Below are 18,461 nucleotides of genomic sequence, written 5' to 3' on the forward strand. Positions count from 1 at the left end.
TGTGTTTTTAATGAGAAATAAAGATGTTTTGCAAAACAAAAAAATTTTAGTGAGTGGCACTGTTTACATTTTTTTGAAAACTCTTTAATGTCTGGTTTAATGGAAGACAGCTGGACTCATATCTGCTTCTGTATTAAGTATGTTGTCCCTTCTTGCTCTGGTTAAAGTATGCATTAAAAAATCCAGCTTACATATAGATTGTCCATGTACTTGGAAACGAGAGAAGTTATTGCACTATTCTTTTCAGGTAACTCTTGATTCTCTTTGATACTACACCCAAACTAGTAAGTGAGAGTTTCTGTTCTTTTCTTTTCTTTTTTTTTGAGACAGAGTTTCGCACTTGTTGCTCAGGCTGGAGTGCAGTGGCGCGATCTTGGCTCACTGCAACCTCTGCCTCCCAGGTTCAGGCAATTGTCCTGCCTCAGCCTCCAGGGTAGCTGGGATTAGAGGTACCCGCCACCACGTCCAGCTAATTTTTGTAGTTTTAGTAGAGAAGGGTTTCACCATGTTGGCCAGGCGTGAACTCCTGACCTCAAGAGATCTACCCACCTTGGCCTCCCAAAGTGCTGGGATTACAGGCGTGAGCCACTGTGCCTGGCTGACAAGTGGTAGTTTCTTAAAAATTAGTTGCAAGGCGGAATCTGAAAACATGTCAGTAAACTTTTCCTATTCTGTTACATAAAAATCCATCAGTCTATCTTGTACTACTTGAATGAATCTTCTATTCCCTGATTTTGTAACAAAAAGCAACAATCATTTGGAAAATCCTGGTCCAGGGAGTTATGCAGCTCTTCCAAATGTTGACAAATTTATTTAGATAACATGAAAAACATCACATTTGTTAATGTCACTGCTTATCTCATCAGAAAGGTCAAAGTACTAAGAAGTCATCAAGCCCATGGTGGTCAACACAAGTTTTCTAGAATTCTATTGTTGGCGTGAAAACTCACATTTTCTTTGGCAACAGATACTGTTGGACATTTTCCTGAAGTCACAGACTCACTTTTTCATTTTCAAGAAAATGTCTGCTACAAACACAAGTCAGAATAATTGGTTTTCTGTCAGTTACTCTTTCAAGTAAAAGTCACGTTCCATGAAAAAGGCAGCTGGTTCAGCTCACGACACAAACCATGGCATAAGTGCTTTTCCTTGAAACAGTCATCATCTTTTACTGTGCAAAGGAAGTGCTTCCTGTGTACCTCCATTTACACTGTTTCCTTGTTCTTCCATCACACTCCTGGCGGGAGGCTGTGCAGGATACAATGCCTACTAGACTAGTATTGTTTGGTGCCACTGTCTTGAATAGTGGTAAGACACCAGTGGTTTTACTCCTCTCCCATTACTATTGTATCATCAGTGCAAATAGCCAACACAGCAAAAAAGGCACAGAACATCCTGGTGTCATTCTGAAATTAATTTTGACCTTGCAAATCGCCTGAAAGGGTTTCAGCAACTTCCAGGACTCCATAGACCACTCTCTGAGAACCACTGGACTAAAGCATCTAAAGCATTCCTTTGGATTGCCTATAAGGGCTGACTAGATAGATAGTAAAAACAAGATTTCAAGAGGAATGCTTCAAGTCCATGAGATAAATGGTTTTAAAGTACCATTACTTCAGAAGCATTATGCCAATTAAGAAACTATTCTTATTAAAGCAAGTCTCCAATGAATGCCTAAAAAAGTCAACCTTAACTTATTCTCTGGCATTCTTATGATCAATATATGAATATCTGAAATGAATTAATTTTTTAAAAATTTATTATTTTTTAGATACAGAGTCTCAGTCCATTACCCAGGTTGGAGCATAATGGTGTGATCATAGCTCACTGCAGTCTCAAATTCCTGGGCTTAAGAGATTCTCTCACCTAAGACTCCTGAGTAGGCAGAATTACAGAAATGTACCACCACACCCAACACTCAAATGAATTAATTAATGAGTAGCTAATGTTCGTTCATCACGGCACAAAATTCGAAAATTATAAAAAGTAAAAAAATCTACTATATCAGTTCTCCTTTCCAAAGGCAATCAGTATTATCAGTTTTTTCTGTCTTCCAGAAATATTCTATGCATATAAAAGTATACATATCTACATAGGCACAAATACTTATTTTTAAAGACCACAGTGGTAATAGTGTTCACATGCTTCGAAAATTTAATTTTTAAAAAAAGTTTAACTTAATGTATTCTGGAGAACACTGTTATTTCTCACCCTATTGGATCAATTCCTAGAAATGGGATTGCTAAAATAAAAGGTGTGGCCCAAAAACTTATTTAATTTTATTTCAAAATAATCTTTTTTTTTTTTTTTGAGATGGAGTCTCATTGTGAGACTACCAGACTGAAGTACAGTTGCGCCATCTAAGCTCACTGCAACCTCTGCCTTCCAGGTTCAAGGGATCCTCCCTGCTCAGCCTTCCGAGTAGCTGGGATTACAGGAGCGCACCACCACGACCAGCTAATTTTTGTATTTTGAGTAGAGACAGGGTTTCACCATGTTGGTCAGGCTGGTCTCGAACTCCTGACCTCAAGTGATGCACCTGCCTCGGCCTCCCAAAGTGATGGGATTACAGGCGTGAGCCACCGCACCTGGCCTAAAATATTCTTTATTTAAATTTAGGTTTCTAATAAAGAGGATCCTACGCATGCAAATCAGTGAGGATTTTTTCATCTTTTGCATATGAGTCATTCATACCATGATGTGCTATTTTTTTTTTCAGTGCCATAAGTGAGAAATGACTCTCACAACTTTCTCATAATGTTTAAACTTGAGCATAATGCCTTTATTCTGGGTGCAAGCCAGAGCTCCTGACCACTTGTTGACCTGCTTTACACTTGTATACATACTCTTGTTTTCTTGGTCTTACCGTTTGGACCTCTGAATCATTTCCTTCTTGCTGATAGGCTTGTTCTTCTGGACAGCCAGGAAGACTAAGCAAGAGAAGAAAGTTTTCAGTGGACTGTGACTTAACCCAGAGGGTATAGTGCAAGAGGTGGGAGAGGGAGCTGCTAGGACTTGGTGCCCCTACCCTGAGCTGGCAAGACTGGGTGGGGAGCAATGACCAAGGCAAGCCAGGGTTAGACTAGGGTAACAGGGACAGTGGCCTAAGGCCCTAAGGACCTAACACTCTGTAGCAAAGACTAGGCTTTGAATTAAAAAACTGGCCAGTTTCCAGGTAAGGTTGGATGAAAGAATTGGGTAGTGCTTTGTAGTCTTCACAGCTTTCATTATTTTACCAAGGTCTGATTATCATAATTGTTAAGAATGCAGACTCCACAGCAGCACACCTGGGTATGTCATCTTGGGAGAGGTACTTAATCTCCTTTTGATTCAGTTTTCTTACTATAAAGTAGATATATTAATAGCACCTACTGAGAATGTCGTAAGCGCTAATGTGAACAGTGCCTGGGCAAGATGTAAGGACTAGGTGTTTATTATTAGTAGTATTCTAATTATTACCATCCTAAGAGGTAGGCAAGCCTGGAATCAGCCCCATCTTTTCAGGAAAAATCAATATACTTTTGGAACTAACTTGCTCACAGACACAAAGCTGGTTTAAGATGCAGGGACAGGGCCAGAGTAACTGGGCTTAGTTGGATCATGAATGTGCTGAAGGCTAAGCTGGGGAGGTTCTGATAGTTAAGAAGGTTTGAGTCTTGGCAAGCAAAAGATCGCTGTCCGCCCATGTAACTGGCCTGGCCTGGCCTTTAGCAGGGCTCTGTAGCACAGCAGCAGACCTTGCCTTCTCTATTCCACTCATAGGAAAGTGAACGGGCAGGGTGTACCTCTCTTGGGCAGCGGGTGCATGCGATTCTGGTGGCCCTGCCGTTCCCTGTCAATGTTGAATAGCGCATCCCGCTCGCTCTGTAACATGCTCTGCAGCTTCCTCTCCTGGACTATTAACTTCAGGCGCTTTATCCGCTCCCCAGAGCTGGAGATGAAGTCAGGTCTGTGAAACTGAAGCGATTCCTAAAAAAAAAAATAAATAAATAAAGAGAGAAAATGCCCGGCCTCACATTAATGATGCAATCTACTCTCCAAATGCCTGGAAAAACACCACCTGCCTAAGAGGTATGGGGAAGCCTGATTCAAATGCCGAGAAAATATCTAGAGTTGAAGAATCTTCCGACACCTCTTTGTGGGGGAGAGCTCCAGCTTGGAACCCGCAGTGAACAAAGACATGCCTTCAGCATAGGCCAGGAACTAAGACTATGGTGATTACAACTCTCCAAAACATCAATGCAATACAGCTCTGCCTATGGTGCTATTTTAAAGATCTATTCAAACAAATACATCATTAATAACATTTCCTTTATCCCCCAAGGGACATATCAGAAGAGACTTGGTTTCCTTTAAATCTGACATGGAGCAGAAACAGCAGTTGAGGACATGAAGGAACACGCATGAGGCCGCACAAGCGTCAGGCCTCTGGGCCCTCCACACACAAGGACCCACAAGGTCGATAAGCATAACTGCAAATCCTCCCTCCTGTGGCCCTGTTCCCAGATCCTGAGGGTGATGCACCATCTATGGTTAAGAGTAAGGCAGCCTTTGACGGACGATGAGAAACCCAGCCCTCATGCGTGAAAACAGGTGAACTGCAGAGGTGCTAGAAAGAGGGTCTCAGGCCTACACCTCAGCTCGCCAAGTGACACAGCCAGCTTCTCTGTGCCTTGCCCTTCTTCTCCCTACACGTAGGGCTAAAGTTCAGTCAACGTCACTACACCTGCAGGGTTGCTCTCACAAATGGCTTCAGTGGGTCTCTGCCATCCTCTCTGCCTGGGCCTGCCAGGGAGCCCCGACCGTCCAGGTGCTGCCCCTGCCAGTTCTGCTCCCTCAGTGGCTCCCTCCACGGCTTAGTCTTGGTTATTGGTTCAAACCAGGAGACGCCAGGGCCCCAAGTCTTGGGCACATTTTCCTTCTTTGATCCAGACTCCACATTTTCCACAGGAACAAACCAGGAAACTCCTACAGGAAATAGTTGTTAGAAGGAAAAGATTTTTCACTTTTTTACAGTCCCACCCAGCTCTCATCAAGGACATGCATATAATACAGTCTCTCAAGGGTCTCAGTTGTCAGCGGCCACAGGGTGCCCCTGAGTCTGGTTTCACTGCAGGGATGACTGTGTAATTGCAGTGCTGGACTTTGAAAACCTGACAAGGTGGTGGCTGGGGGTAGGTGGGGGCCACATAGAGTCACTTGGAAACACACAGTCAGCATCGCAGGGGACTTGAAATTCACTAGTTTCTTTACTACAAGATCTGGAATGAGAAACTGACCTTCATGGGAATTCTTCTTGTTCTTTTTTAACTTTCTGTCTCCAGGATAACTGGTAAAGAGCAGTTTTTCTTCACGTTTTTCTTCTGACCAAGAAGTCACATCACTGTCCTCTTCTAATTTAGCCTCGCTGGAAGTTGGAGTTGGGAAAGTTATCCCAACATCTCGAGTGTGTTTTTTGGCACCGTTCACAATCTCCAAGTTACCTGAGGGGAAGGATCATAGGTGTCTCTGGGAGTAACCTTGAGGCTGAGTTGACAGGTTTATTCAAGTGAGTACGTGAACTCTTTTAATGTTTCAAAATACAATCCCTTTGTGTGGGATGGAGGGATGGGAAGAGAGAGCGAGGAAGAGAAGGAAGGACAGGAGAGAGTAGGAGGGAAAAAGAGGGAGAAGAAAAAAGAAAGGGTTTTATTTGTAAGTCATTTTAGGTATTAGAGGGAAAGAAAAACATATATGGGTTCAAAGGGTAAAGGATTTCAACTCTGATCCCAAGTCAGAAAGACAATAAATACTTAGATTCCTTTTGGTAGTCACCCAGGTAAGGAAGAGGTTGACAGAAGTAAAGACAGGATTTGAGGGGAAGAAACAAATCAAGATGAAAGTTTATTTATTTTTATTTTATGAAACCAAAAGGAATAGAAAGGCAAGAGCTAAAAAACCTCCTTTCTACTTCTGGTCTTCATTTATTCTGTTCACAACCCCATATGGTTCCAGAGAATTCATTTGGCACATTTAAGTAATTCTCTTCCCTCCTTTCTTTCTTTCATTTAAAAAAAAAAATCCATATTGTAGCATGCTATACACTGTTCTGTACCTTTTCTTAAAATCAATTATATGCCTTGGAGATCTTTCCATGTTAGTACAGAGACAGCTTCCTCATTCTATGCAGAATTTCATTCATTATCTAGATATACAATAATTCATGTAATCATTGTTATTGAGGAACACCTAAATTCATTTTAATCTCCGGCTATAAATGATGTTTTAGTGGTTAATTTTGTACACTATTTTGCACATATGCAAGTATATCTTTAGGTTAAATTTCACGTATTCATAGTATATCTATAGCAGACATTTCAAAAGTAAAAATGCTGAGTGAAAGTAATTTTGATAGGAATTTTCAAATTGTCTTTCATAGTGAACCAACTTCTGCTCTCACTGGAATATACAAGGGAACCCACTTCCCTACACTCTTGCCCACAAACTTGCCATCAAACTTGAATTTTTGCCAATCTGATAAGATGAAAATTGGCACTTGGATATAGTTTTATCTTCATGTCCTTTATTATGATTGAGGTTGAGTATCTTATATGTTTAAGAACCATTTCAATGTATTTCAATGAAAAAGTTTAGATTCAAGTAATTACCTGCTTGTATGCCCTTGTTTAACATGTGTGCATTTTGCTTGTTGCAAAAAGTAGAGTTCGAGCTCAGGAAACTACTGGCAGAAGAGGAAATAGAGTCAGAAGAAATCACATGGTTTGCTACCTAGGAAAATAAAATAGATCTTGTTATTATTACCTGCAGTCAATGTCACAGTTACCCACAGGATAAGCAAGCCAACAAGTCCTCTTTCTAATCCAATTCAAACTGTTGAGATGCATTTAGAAGAAGCTTGAGATACTGTGAACATGCTGCCTTGTATCTGTGATATGGAGAATGTTGTAGTTGGATAGGACTGAAGCTGTTGTAAGGTGGTAAGACAAAAAAAGCCTGGCTATTTTCACTGGGCTTGGAAAAACTCTGAAGAGAATGCTAGCCAAACATTAGTCTGATGTATCTTCAGAATGAAACTCTGAAGTGACACCTGCATATAATTTTCATTTGAGATAAAGAGGGCTGGAGATAGGTAAAAAAAAAAGTGATGAACTGAAGACAGTGCTCTCCAATTAAGAGCTGACTCAGACACATATATTAAGACAAACACCAAAGACCTGCAAGGCTCATGAGACATCCTGATGAGTAGAGTATTGCAAAAAGTATTAGAGAGTTCCAAAGCCCTTTTAATTACGTTCAGAGCAAGTAGAGCAATGAAGGCAATTTCTGAGATTGCAGCTGATGGTGGAATGTTGGTAGATGACAAAAAGATTAACAAGATATAGCTGAACAAAATATTATAGTGTAAAATAGTACTTCTTAAACTTGTTCATTGTTAATATCTCCATCGTTAATAAGGACAGAGGGAGGCTAACCCAGAATAATGAATTGGAATCTCTAGGTGAAGGGTCTGGGCATCTATATTTTGAATAAATGCAGGGAATTTTCTACTTAGGCAGGTCTGGTGGAGGTAAATTAAAGCCTGGGTGAGGATAGGAAACTGAGGATATCTGATCCCTTGAGCTAGATAAACCATATTCCAGAGTCATAAAGAAACTTGTAACAGAATTTTGGTGAGGAAGATCTATATTAGACAGTTGAAGAAAGGAAATACTTTGTCAGAAAGGTAGGCATTGAAAACTAGTGGGATGAACACTGATGACATGTAAAACTCAGGATGCATTACGAATCAGATAATTTGCTAGGAACTGTTCAAAAAAAAAATGAGCAGATTTAAGCCAGGCTCAGTCAGGCAGGCAGAGCATGCCCTGCCAGGTTAGCCTTGTTTTCTCTAGTAGATAAGGTCACTTTACTGGCTAACCAAAAGAATACGTAGCATACTGTACCTAGATTTGAACAAAATGCCAAAACATTTCATAGCATCTTTGAGGGCAAGATGGAGTTATATGGGTTGGATGATAATACAAGTTGATAGAATCATAACAGATTGAACCAACCTTATCCAAATATAATTTAAAAACAGAGATGTCTTTACTGAGTGGTGCATCTTGCATTTGACAACAAATATTTACTAAGCAATTACTATGTGCAATCACTGGGTTTGGTGCTGGCTATTCCTTCTTAAGATTTTACACATAAATGTCTTAGAGATATAGAAAGCAGGAGAATTTACATACAATACTCATCAGAGAGAGAGCCTCTGTCAGGATCCCAAATAATAACAGGAATGATGGGCTAAATCAAAGTATGTTTAGTAGGGGCAATTGTAAGGGTCTGCTCATTAGGCAGGAGGAATGGCAGCAACTTTGATGCAGGAAAAAAAAAAAAAAAAAGTTCTGTCAGGATTCCAAACAGCTAGGCCAGTTTCAGGTCTTCCCTTTATTAGCAGTCTCTGCTTAGGCAAGACACAACCTTTTTGTGTCAGTTTCCCCATCTAGAAAAGGAAACAAAAATCTGCATTTTAGAAAGAACAGATGATTTAGATGGTAAAATATAAAACACTAATATAAAACTAGAGACTACCATGTTAAAAAAAATCTTTTTATTTTCTCCTTAAAAAAAGGAACATGAAAAAGAAGTGACTGACATGAAATACATTATACCTTCTCTGCAGCTATAAAAGGAGGGAAGAAAGCATGTTAGGTACTAAAAAAGTGTATATAGGTGTTTGCTTTTTTATTTATAAAATGTCTCTGAAAGAAAAGAATCCAGATTGAAAGGAAGAAGTAAAACTGGTTTTATTTACAAATGACATGATCNAAACACTAATATAAAACTAGAGACTACCATGTTAAAAAAAATCTTTTATTTTCTCCTTAAAAAAAGGAACATGAAAAGAAGTGACTGACATGAAATACATTATACCTTCTCTGCAGCTATAAAAGGAGGGAAGAAAGCATGTTAGGTACTAAAAAAGTGTATATAGGTGTTTGCTTTTTTATTTATAAAATGTCTCTGAAAGAAAAGAATCCAGATTGAAAGGAAGAAGTAAAACTGGTTTTATTTACAAATGACATGATCTTCTCTGTAGAAAATACTAAGGAAACCACAAAGAACTAGAACTCATAACCAAGGTTACCCAGGTTGCAGAATATAAGATTAATAAGATAAAAAATCAATTGTATTTCTATGTTCTAGCAAGTGACAACCTGAAAATAATTTTTAAGAAAACTATCTCACTCACAATAGCATCAAAAAGAATAAAATATTTAGGAATAAAGTTAACAAAAGAAGTGCAAGGTTTGCACATTAAAAACTAGAAAACATTGCTGGGAGAGATCAGAGGTCAATACAAATGGGTGAGACATTCACCATACATGGATTGGAAGTCTCAACATTGTTAGGATGGCAATTATCCCCAAATTAATCTGTAGATTCTACACAATCTCTATCAAAATTCCAGCAAGCATTTTTCAAGAAATCTACAAAGTGATCTCAATTTTATATGGAAATGGCAAACACCACAAGAGCCAAAAGTTACTGGAAAAAAAAAAAAAAGAGAGCTAGAGGACTTATATTTCGTGATTTCAAATCTTAAAAAGGTACAACAATCAAGGCATTGTGGTATTGATATAAGGATAGATACAGATTGGCCGGGCACAGTGGCTCATGCCTGTAATCCCAGCGTTTTGGGAGGCCGAGGCAGGTGGATGAGGAAGTCAGGAGTTCGAGACCAGCCTGGCCAATGTGGTGAAACCCGGTCTCTACTAAAAATACAAAAATTAGCTGGGCGTGGTGTTGCACACCCGTAGTCCCAGCTAGTCGGGAGGCTGAAGCAGAAGAATCGTTTGAACCTGGGAGGCAAAGGCTGCAGTGAGCTGAGATTGCGCCACTGCACTCCAGCCTGGACAACAGAGTGAGATTCTGTCTTAAGGAAAAAAAAAAAAAAGATATAGACATATCAATGGAACAAAATGAAAATTCCAAATGAAGCCTTACATATGTGATCAATTAGTTTTCAACAAAGGGGCCAAAGCAACTAATTGGAGAAAATAATATTCTTTTGAACAAATAATGCTGGGACAATTAAATATCCCTATGCAAAGAGATGAAGTTAGACAATACACCGTACACAAAAAGTGTACTAAAAATGGATTGTAGACCTAAACAATAATTAAAACAATAAACTTTTAATGAAAAACATAGGAGAACATCTCTGTGACTTTGGTTAGGCAAAGAGTTCTTGAATATAACACCACAAGTACAATCCACAATCCATAAAAGAAACAGTTTAAACTGGACTTCGTCATTACTGTATTAAAACCATTTGCACTTCAAAAGCCACAACCTGGGAGAAATCATTTATAAAAAATACATCTGATAAAGGACTTGTAACCAGAGTATATAGAGAGCTCTTTCAACTCAGTAGGAAGATAACCTAATTTTAAAATGGGTGAAAAGATTTAAAAAGACATTTCATCAAAGAAGATGTAAAAGTGGCCAATAAGCACACAAAATGTTCAATATCATCAGTCATTAGGGAAATTCAAATTAAACTCACAAGATACCAGTTCACACCCACTAGAATGGCTATAAATAAAAAGGTGGACAACAGCAAGTGTTGACAAGGAAGTGGAGAAACCGAAATCCTCACACGTTGCAGGAAAGAATGTAAAATGATACAGCCACTTTGGAAAAACTTTGGCAATTTCTGATAAAGTTAAACATAAACCTACTGTATGACCTACCAATTTCACTCCTGAGTAAAAACGCAGAAATGAAAATGTATGCCCACACAAAACTTTTACACAAGTATTAACAGCAGCATTCACATTATTCAAAAATATCAAACAATCCAAATGTCCATCAACTGAAAGATAAGCAAAATGTGGTATATCCATAAAATAGAATACTATTCGGCAACAAAAAGGAACCACTGATGCATACTACAGCATGGATGAACCTTGAAATCATTATGTTAACAAAAAAAGGCAGATGCAAAAGACCACGTCGGATGCTATATACATAAAATCTCCAGAAGAGGCAGAAGGCAGTTGAAAGGTTGCCTGGGGCTGGGAACTAGGATTGACTGCAAAGAGGTACAAGGGACCTTTTGGTAATGACAGAAATGTTCTAAAACTGGATTGTGGTGATGACTGCGAAACTCTGTAAATTTACTAAAAGTTAACTGTATACTTAAAATGGATGAAATCTTATTGTATACCTCTGGGAAGAAGTGTTGGGTGCTGGGGAACAGGAGTAGGAAGGACACTCCTGATCAAATATTTTGTACATGTGGTTGTACTGTATTACCAGTTCAAGAAATGAGAATAAACAAAAGCTTGTGGGGAAGGGTGTGGCAGTAAAGATTTAAGGAGTTGAACAGGAATAACATATGTTAGGCCACAGACATGGTCCAGCCACTGAATGAAGGTGATAAGTTGTGTTGGTCAACACGTTCTTACTACCTGAAGCACAACAAGCTTAGCTGAGAGGGACATATTTAAAAACAAGACACCAACAAACTTATACCCAGGAAAGCTGCCAAACTCAGAAAGGAGAGCAGAAACCACAGCCCATGTGGAACGGTTCATGGAATAAAGACCTGAGAAAAAACACATCAGGAAAGGAGGCCCGAGAGGCAGAGGGCTAGGTCTGTTTCCTGTGCCTTCAGAGAGCAGCTCTGAGAGCAGAGCCAGATACTCCAATGCAAGGAGATATTGGATCTAAGTTAAAGCTTTTGATAACTAGAGCCTTAGGCAAATGGAACTGCTGCCCCATAAGCAGCGTGTGAGAGGTGGAGCTACTAGAGGGTGGCCTGTCATTTGGTGCAGCACATGAGAGGTGGAGCTACTAGAGGGTGACCTGTCATTTGGTGCAGATGCAGCAGAAGTGTTGATGGCAGTGGGTAGGATCACAGGACTCCAAGAGTCCCTTCCAAGTCTGAGGTTCTGTGAACATCCTGCACTTCCAAAGGACACAAGCAGTCATGGTGTGCACCACAGGGTGTGAAAAAAGACACAATTACACTGGGTTATATGAGAAGCCTTGGAATGTTTCCGTTTTCATTGAAATTCTTTTTCATTTAGTAATGCTTGCCTATAAAAAGGTAAACATTTAAAAATAGAAAACAGTCTAAGAATAAATTCTCTCTCAACCCAATATAATTACCCAGCCCAGTAGGAAGATGACAATCCAAGAGAGAGGCAAAAACAATTGTCTACTAGGATGTGGAAAAACTGGAACCCTCACATACTGCTGGTGGGAATGTAAAATGGTGCAGTCATTTTGGAAAAGTCTGGCAGTTCCTCAAATGGTTAAACATAGAGTTGCCATGCCATATGATTAATTCCACTCCTAGGTATATACCCAAGAGATGAAAACATATGCCCTCAAAAAAACTTTCATATGAATGTTCATAGCAGTTTTGTTCATAATAGACAAAAAATAGAAACAACACAAATGTCCATGAACTGATGAATAGATACAATGTGTATTCATAGAATGGAATGTCCTTTGGCCATTAAATGGAATGAGTACCTGCTATGATGTGGATGAACCTTGAAAATACTATGTTAAGTGAATGAAGTCAGTCACAAAAGACTGTGTGATTCCATTTATATGAAAGGTCCAGAATAGGCAAATCCATAGAAACAGAAAGTAATTAGTGGTTGCCTGCAGGCTGTGGCAGAGGTGGGAGGTTGGGGAAATGAAGATTAATTGTTAATGGTTACAGGATTTTTCTGGAGGGTGTTTAAAATGTTCTAAAATCAGATTATGGTGATGATTGCACAATTCTGTGACTATAACAAGACCCATTAAACTGTATACTTTAAACAGGTGAAGTTTACGGCATGGGAAATACGTCAAGAAAGGCATAAAATGCACTTTATTGTATGCAAACTGAAAAAATGTGGACTATGAAGTCTTGTTTGGAGAAAAAAAGCTTATACTCTATAGTTCTACATCTTCTATGTTACCGAAATCAGAAAAAGATCAACTTTGGAAGGTGATAAACAGTGTTGTTTTCATGTAATAAACAACAAACAATCCTAACAAAAAGGTGGGCACTGAACGCTGTAGGTGTGATGGAGCACCACTCTAAAGCTGGGCCAAGCACAAACTATCAGAACCATGCCATGTGATTTTTGAATCCATCCACAGATTCGCAATAGTCACAATGCACACATCTGCATTTGTGTCCCACAATTTGTGCTGAGGACCCATAGTGGGATAGAACTTTTTTTTTTTTCCTTCTGAATCCATTTATATATGTGGTCAGTAAACCACAACGGTCCACTTCCCTTAGTCCGTGGGAGAGTCCCACGCTTCTCCTCTAATAATCTCCTCATCCCTCAGGGCTTGGGTGTGGAGTAGCCCACTGCAATGGACCTGACACATAAAGATTTAGGTGACCATATATTAAATGACATTGTCAGCCACCATGGGTTAGGCTTTCTGTTGTACACAATCTTGGAAGGAAATATATGCTGGCTGGCTGCTTCTGTTTTAATTTCCATTAATGAGAGCAAACTCACCTGTTGCTGTCTTATACAACACTAAGAATAGAAAGTAACTACACCATGTCAGAGATGTTTTGGGGTTTTTGTAGAACTCTTTAGCTTATTTAAGAACTAAATGAGACTCATTCCCATATTTATTGATTAAAGACATGAGACAGACCTAGAAATAAAAGCTTTTCAATTAAAAAATTACCTGCTAGGTGGAAACTGAGCTTAGAAAAACATACCCAGCATAGAAAAAGGGCCATGTTTTCTGATATGACCCTATACTGCTATTCTTCAGGTAGGAGGATTGGTACTGCTGGCCTTCAGCTAGCCAGGTGCCTGCTGGGAATGCTTTTCCTTTAGAGGCATGGGTTTATGCTAATTCATTTGTAATCACTCAGGTTTAGGACCAGAGACACACACTGATAAAACGGTCAGAGTCAAAATGAGAAATATAGTCTATGGCACCAAATTTTGTCTTTTCTTGTGAAAAGTTTCTAGAACTGTGTCAATCAACCAGCAAGTATATTTTCAATAAAATTTACTCACCAACAAGGGGTGACATAATTACCAAGTGTCTGTCCAAAAAATAATGCTTTGACATACATTTAATTCCTAGTGAAAAAAGGTTGCAGAAGCAGGAACTCAGGTGGTAACTATCTATTACTTACCTTTTGTAAATTAGAACTAGTTATCTATTTCTGCCAGTGTGGTTGATCAGAAAACTATGGAAAATCTTCCTCAGAAAATTAACAATGTGCTGTGCCTGCATAACAGGCTCTTGAAAAATTTGTTTTGGTATGTGAAGAAGTAAAGATTGCAGAGAACAAACAATTTTGAGTGAATCCAAAATTCAAACAACAGTTAAGAGAATGTATGGCTAAAATGCAGTGGAAATTATTACGGTCAATGATCATTACAACTGAGGTCAAAAAACTCTAATGGGATAATAAAGTTTCCCAGATAACGGTAGGGCTTTGGGTTGGACAGAAAGAAAATGAACCAAGAGCTAAAACACTCAATTAACTAATAGGAAAACCAGAAGGTTGACAAATGATCGTACAATTTTGTAGAGGGTGACAGAGCTAGACAGCATGTTTCCCAAAGGTTTTTCTATCAGCTTTGAAAAATGACAGCCTGGAAGTAGCCCTACACATTTGTTTATTCTGTGCATTCTCCCAAATATGTTTCCTCTTGGCTTTCATAACTATGAGAATTACCACCACCTTTACACGGATGACTCTAAAATCTTCATCTCACTCATGATGTCCTCATGGGGTCAGATCCATCTAGCTTGTCAGATATTTTCACTTGGATGATCTGATCCAACTTCAAGTTTAATAAATAAAACTCCTTCATATTTCAGTCAGAATTAATTTCCTCTTAGGTCTGTCCATTTTTATAAGGTGTCCATATGTTATTTCAGTTGTTTTGAATGGAAATTTCAAAAGAACCATGCCAATTATTTACCAATTCTAACTGATTAGAGTCTAGCTTAACAAAAGAACATTAGATTTTTCTAATAAATTCATTTATTGACATTACTTTATTTAAAAATCTTTATTGGCAACTAGCTACCATTTGGAAATAAATTTATACCTGTACACACAAAAATAAATTCCATGTAGATTAAAAGCTTAAGCTTAAATTAAAGCTTAAAGTTTCCATATCCCTCAAAAAGTATCAAAAGTAAAGCAGGATAATTTTTTAAAAACAAATCTTGAGGCTGGAAGATCTTTCTTAGCACGAACACAGAAATAAAGAAGTACATAACAATACTATTCCAGTATTAACACAATGTAATTAACGCTTAAAAATCAATAGGAAGCCAGGCACAGTGGCACATGCCTGTAGTCCCAGATACTCAGGAGGCTTAGGTGGAAGACTGGTTGAAGCCAGGAGTTTGAGATCTGTCTGGGCAACACAGCAAGACCACATCTCTAAAAAAGAAAAAAAAGTGGCCAGGTGCGGTGGGTCACGCCTGTAATCCCAGCACTTTGGGAGGCCGTGGGTGGATCACAAGGTCAGGAGTTTCAGACCAGCCCGACCAACATGGTGAAACCCCGTCTCTACTAAAAATACAAAAAAATTAGTCGGGTGTGGTGGCGTGCGCCTGTAATCCCAACTACTCAGGAGGCTGGGCAGGAGAATCGCTTGAACCTGGGATGCGCAGGTTGCAGTGAGCCGAGATCGTACCACTGCACTCCAGCCTGGGTGACAGAGCGAGACATCTCAAAAAAAAAAAAAAAAAAAGTAACAAAATATAATTTAAAAAACAGTAACTACAGTGGTCTCCAAATATGTTTACAAAAATGAACAGGAAAAAACCTTCAGAGAAAAACAGGCAAAGGATACATAAAGGTAATTCTCAAAGTAAGAAATGTAAATGGCAAATTGGAAACCAATAGAAATGCAATTTAAAGCACTGGCAAAATTAAAATTATAATCGTTAAGTTCAATTTTACTGTATTATAGTTACAGAATATGGGCTTACTTATAAAACTTCTGCTTTGAGAATTTATCAATATTTTGTCTAATGTACAATTAATTTTGTAAATATTCCATGGGTATTTGGGACAACTGTGGATACTGTATTTTGACAATGAAGTTTTACCAGATATTTAAATCAAGTTTTAAAATATCGTTATAAAATTTTCCATATTTTCTTACTCATATGTACAAATCTGAGGAAAGCTCATTAAAGTATGTCACTCTGTGCTTTTGTCAATTCTATAATTATGTTTGGATGAATGAACAAATGAATGTATTCTGGTTGAAAGCATTGTAAAGTATATAAAAAACTCTCTTCCCATGGAAATTAAAGAGATACTCTAGATGTTCAAGACAAGTATTATTTCATTAAAAAGAAAAAGAAAAAAAAACCTATCTTCCCATGGTACAGAAACTTGTTTTACTAGTGTTCTGATAAAAATTAGAAATAATTGGCAGAGAAGTAGAAATGGAAATTTTCATGCACTGCAGGTAGGAATATGAACTGGAAAGTAATTCGGTACTAATGTAGGAAATTAAGTATACAAGTCTGTAAGCCAAGAATTCCACTTCTGGGTATATATGCTAAAGATAGTTTCAGACAGATGCATAAGGGGATATGGAAAAAGACAAGCACTGCCATGTTCTATGGTGCTGGGGAGCTGACAGTAACGTGGGTGCCCTTCATAGAGAAGTTCATGGGTAAATGGGTAGCTGCACTCCATGGAGCATTTTGCAATTAGAAACTTGGATTAGATATACTTACAGCAATGTAGGCAGACTTTGAAAATACAAAACTTAGCAAACATAACAAAAATAATGGTATACCTTTTATATATGAAAGTTCATGCATACTTACAAAATAAGTATTTTGTAAGAACTTGTGTAACCTGAAAGATATTTACATAAGACTGGTTTCCTATGGGGAGACAGAAATGAGTATGGGATATGGTGATAAAATTTTAAAAGAGGGGTCACGAACTGAGGAGTACATTTAACTCAACCCTTGGCACCGGAAGTTAAAAGAAAACTGTACTTTATGGCACAGAAACCATGTATACTAGTTCTCTAATCCTATTATTTCACTATACTTCTAGAAGGGTTCATTATGACTAGTTTGGAAGGCTCAAAATGGTCTTTTACACCCAAAATAGAAGCCAATGAGAAATTTGAGAATTCACCTTCTAATCTTATAACTAACATTTTCTGTTTATCAGTCTGGCTTACCTTATTTTATTATTGTTAAACAAAAACAACTTTTATGGTTTCTTATTAGAACATACTTCTTGTAAAAAATAGATAAAAATATAAAAGAAAAAATCATAATTCATATTTTATAATAATTTCAGTTTTTTGTTCTATGTATGATATATATTTTGCTCCAGTGATATTGATAGGTATACATATATACACATATATGTATGTATATTTGGATTATAATATGTATACATAGTTTTATATCTTAACTCTTTCTCTGTAAACATATAAAAAAATTTACTCTGGATTTCAGGATGCTGCTTTTGAGTGTACTTTCTCTTCATATACAGGCATGTAAAGTCTGATATGAACTCCATTTTATAAAAATATATGAAACATTGATAAACATTTAGTCGGACGTAAAGCTCTCATTTTCTTTTCTCATGGAGGTCTCTCTGTTTGGTAGTTTGCTTGTGTTGTTTATTTCCCCACCTGCTGGAAACATGAGCTAATATAATTAAGGAGAGATCTAAAATACAGAGAAATTATTCACCATTTTCAGCTTTTCTTCATAAAGAAAACTGCTGAATGACCTTTTTTCTTCACTTTTATACTGACAGTAGTAAACTATCCCTTCTCCCCCACCAGAAGACGACTAGACACCAAGAAACAGAACTGCAGAAGGGAGACAGGAAAGAAAAAGAGTGAAAACACACAGAGAAAGCACAGAGACAAACATAGCAATACCATAAGAGATAAGGGTGGGGGAGGAAAGAGTAATCAGAAGAAGAATAGAGACACACAACAGACACAGTGGGAACCAGAGAGAAAGAGGGTGGGGCATGTGGGGCACGAGTGCAGGTGTGGGTGAGCAGAGGCAGACAGAATAGAGAAGCACACAGAGTGCAAAGAGATCACAGAGAGAGAAGAGGGCCTGGACTGCAAGGGAGACAGCACAGGGCAGAGAGAAACACAGAAAGAGCGAGTCAATAGTTTTCTTTATGTCCTTTTCTGGTTTTGGTATTAGGGTGATACTGGTTTCATAGAATCATTTAGGGAGGATTCCCTCTTTATCTTTTGGAATTGTTTCAGTAGGATTTGCACCAATTCTTCTCTGAGTATCTGACAGAATTCAGCTGTGAATCCATCTGGTCCTGGACTTTTTTTTTTGTTAGCAGTTTTTTAAATTACTGTTTCAATCTCACTACTTATTATTCATCTGTTCAGAGTTTCTATTTCTTCCTGATTTAATATAGGAGGGTTGTGTAT

General features: G+C 38.2%; 1 protein-coding gene across 1 annotated transcript in view; it reads right to left on the bottom strand.

The window, feature by feature from the left end:
- The window catches only part of ALMS1 (ALMS1 centrosome and basal body associated protein), a 236,937-nt gene that overhangs the window by 4,284 nt on the left and 214,192 nt on the right, over nucleotides 1-18,461 (bottom strand). The window contains exons 17-21 of the mRNA XM_017876541.1: nucleotides 6,648-6,768; nucleotides 5,280-5,483; nucleotides 4,727-4,968; nucleotides 3,786-3,969; nucleotides 2,867-2,930 (exon numbers count right to left, since the gene is read on the bottom strand). Of these exons, the coding sequence (XP_017732030.1) occupies nucleotides 2,867-2,930; nucleotides 3,786-3,969; nucleotides 4,727-4,968; nucleotides 5,280-5,483; nucleotides 6,648-6,768 (815 nt within the window). The remainder of the gene's footprint in view (nucleotides 1-2,866; nucleotides 2,931-3,785; nucleotides 3,970-4,726; nucleotides 4,969-5,279; nucleotides 5,484-6,647; nucleotides 6,769-18,461) is intronic.

This window comes from Rhinopithecus bieti, unplaced genomic scaffold (genome assembly GCF_001698545.2).
Source record: "Rhinopithecus bieti isolate Rb0 unplaced genomic scaffold, ASM169854v2 scaffold_1058, whole genome shotgun sequence".
NCBI lineage: Eukaryota > Metazoa > Chordata > Mammalia > Primates > Cercopithecidae > Rhinopithecus > Rhinopithecus bieti.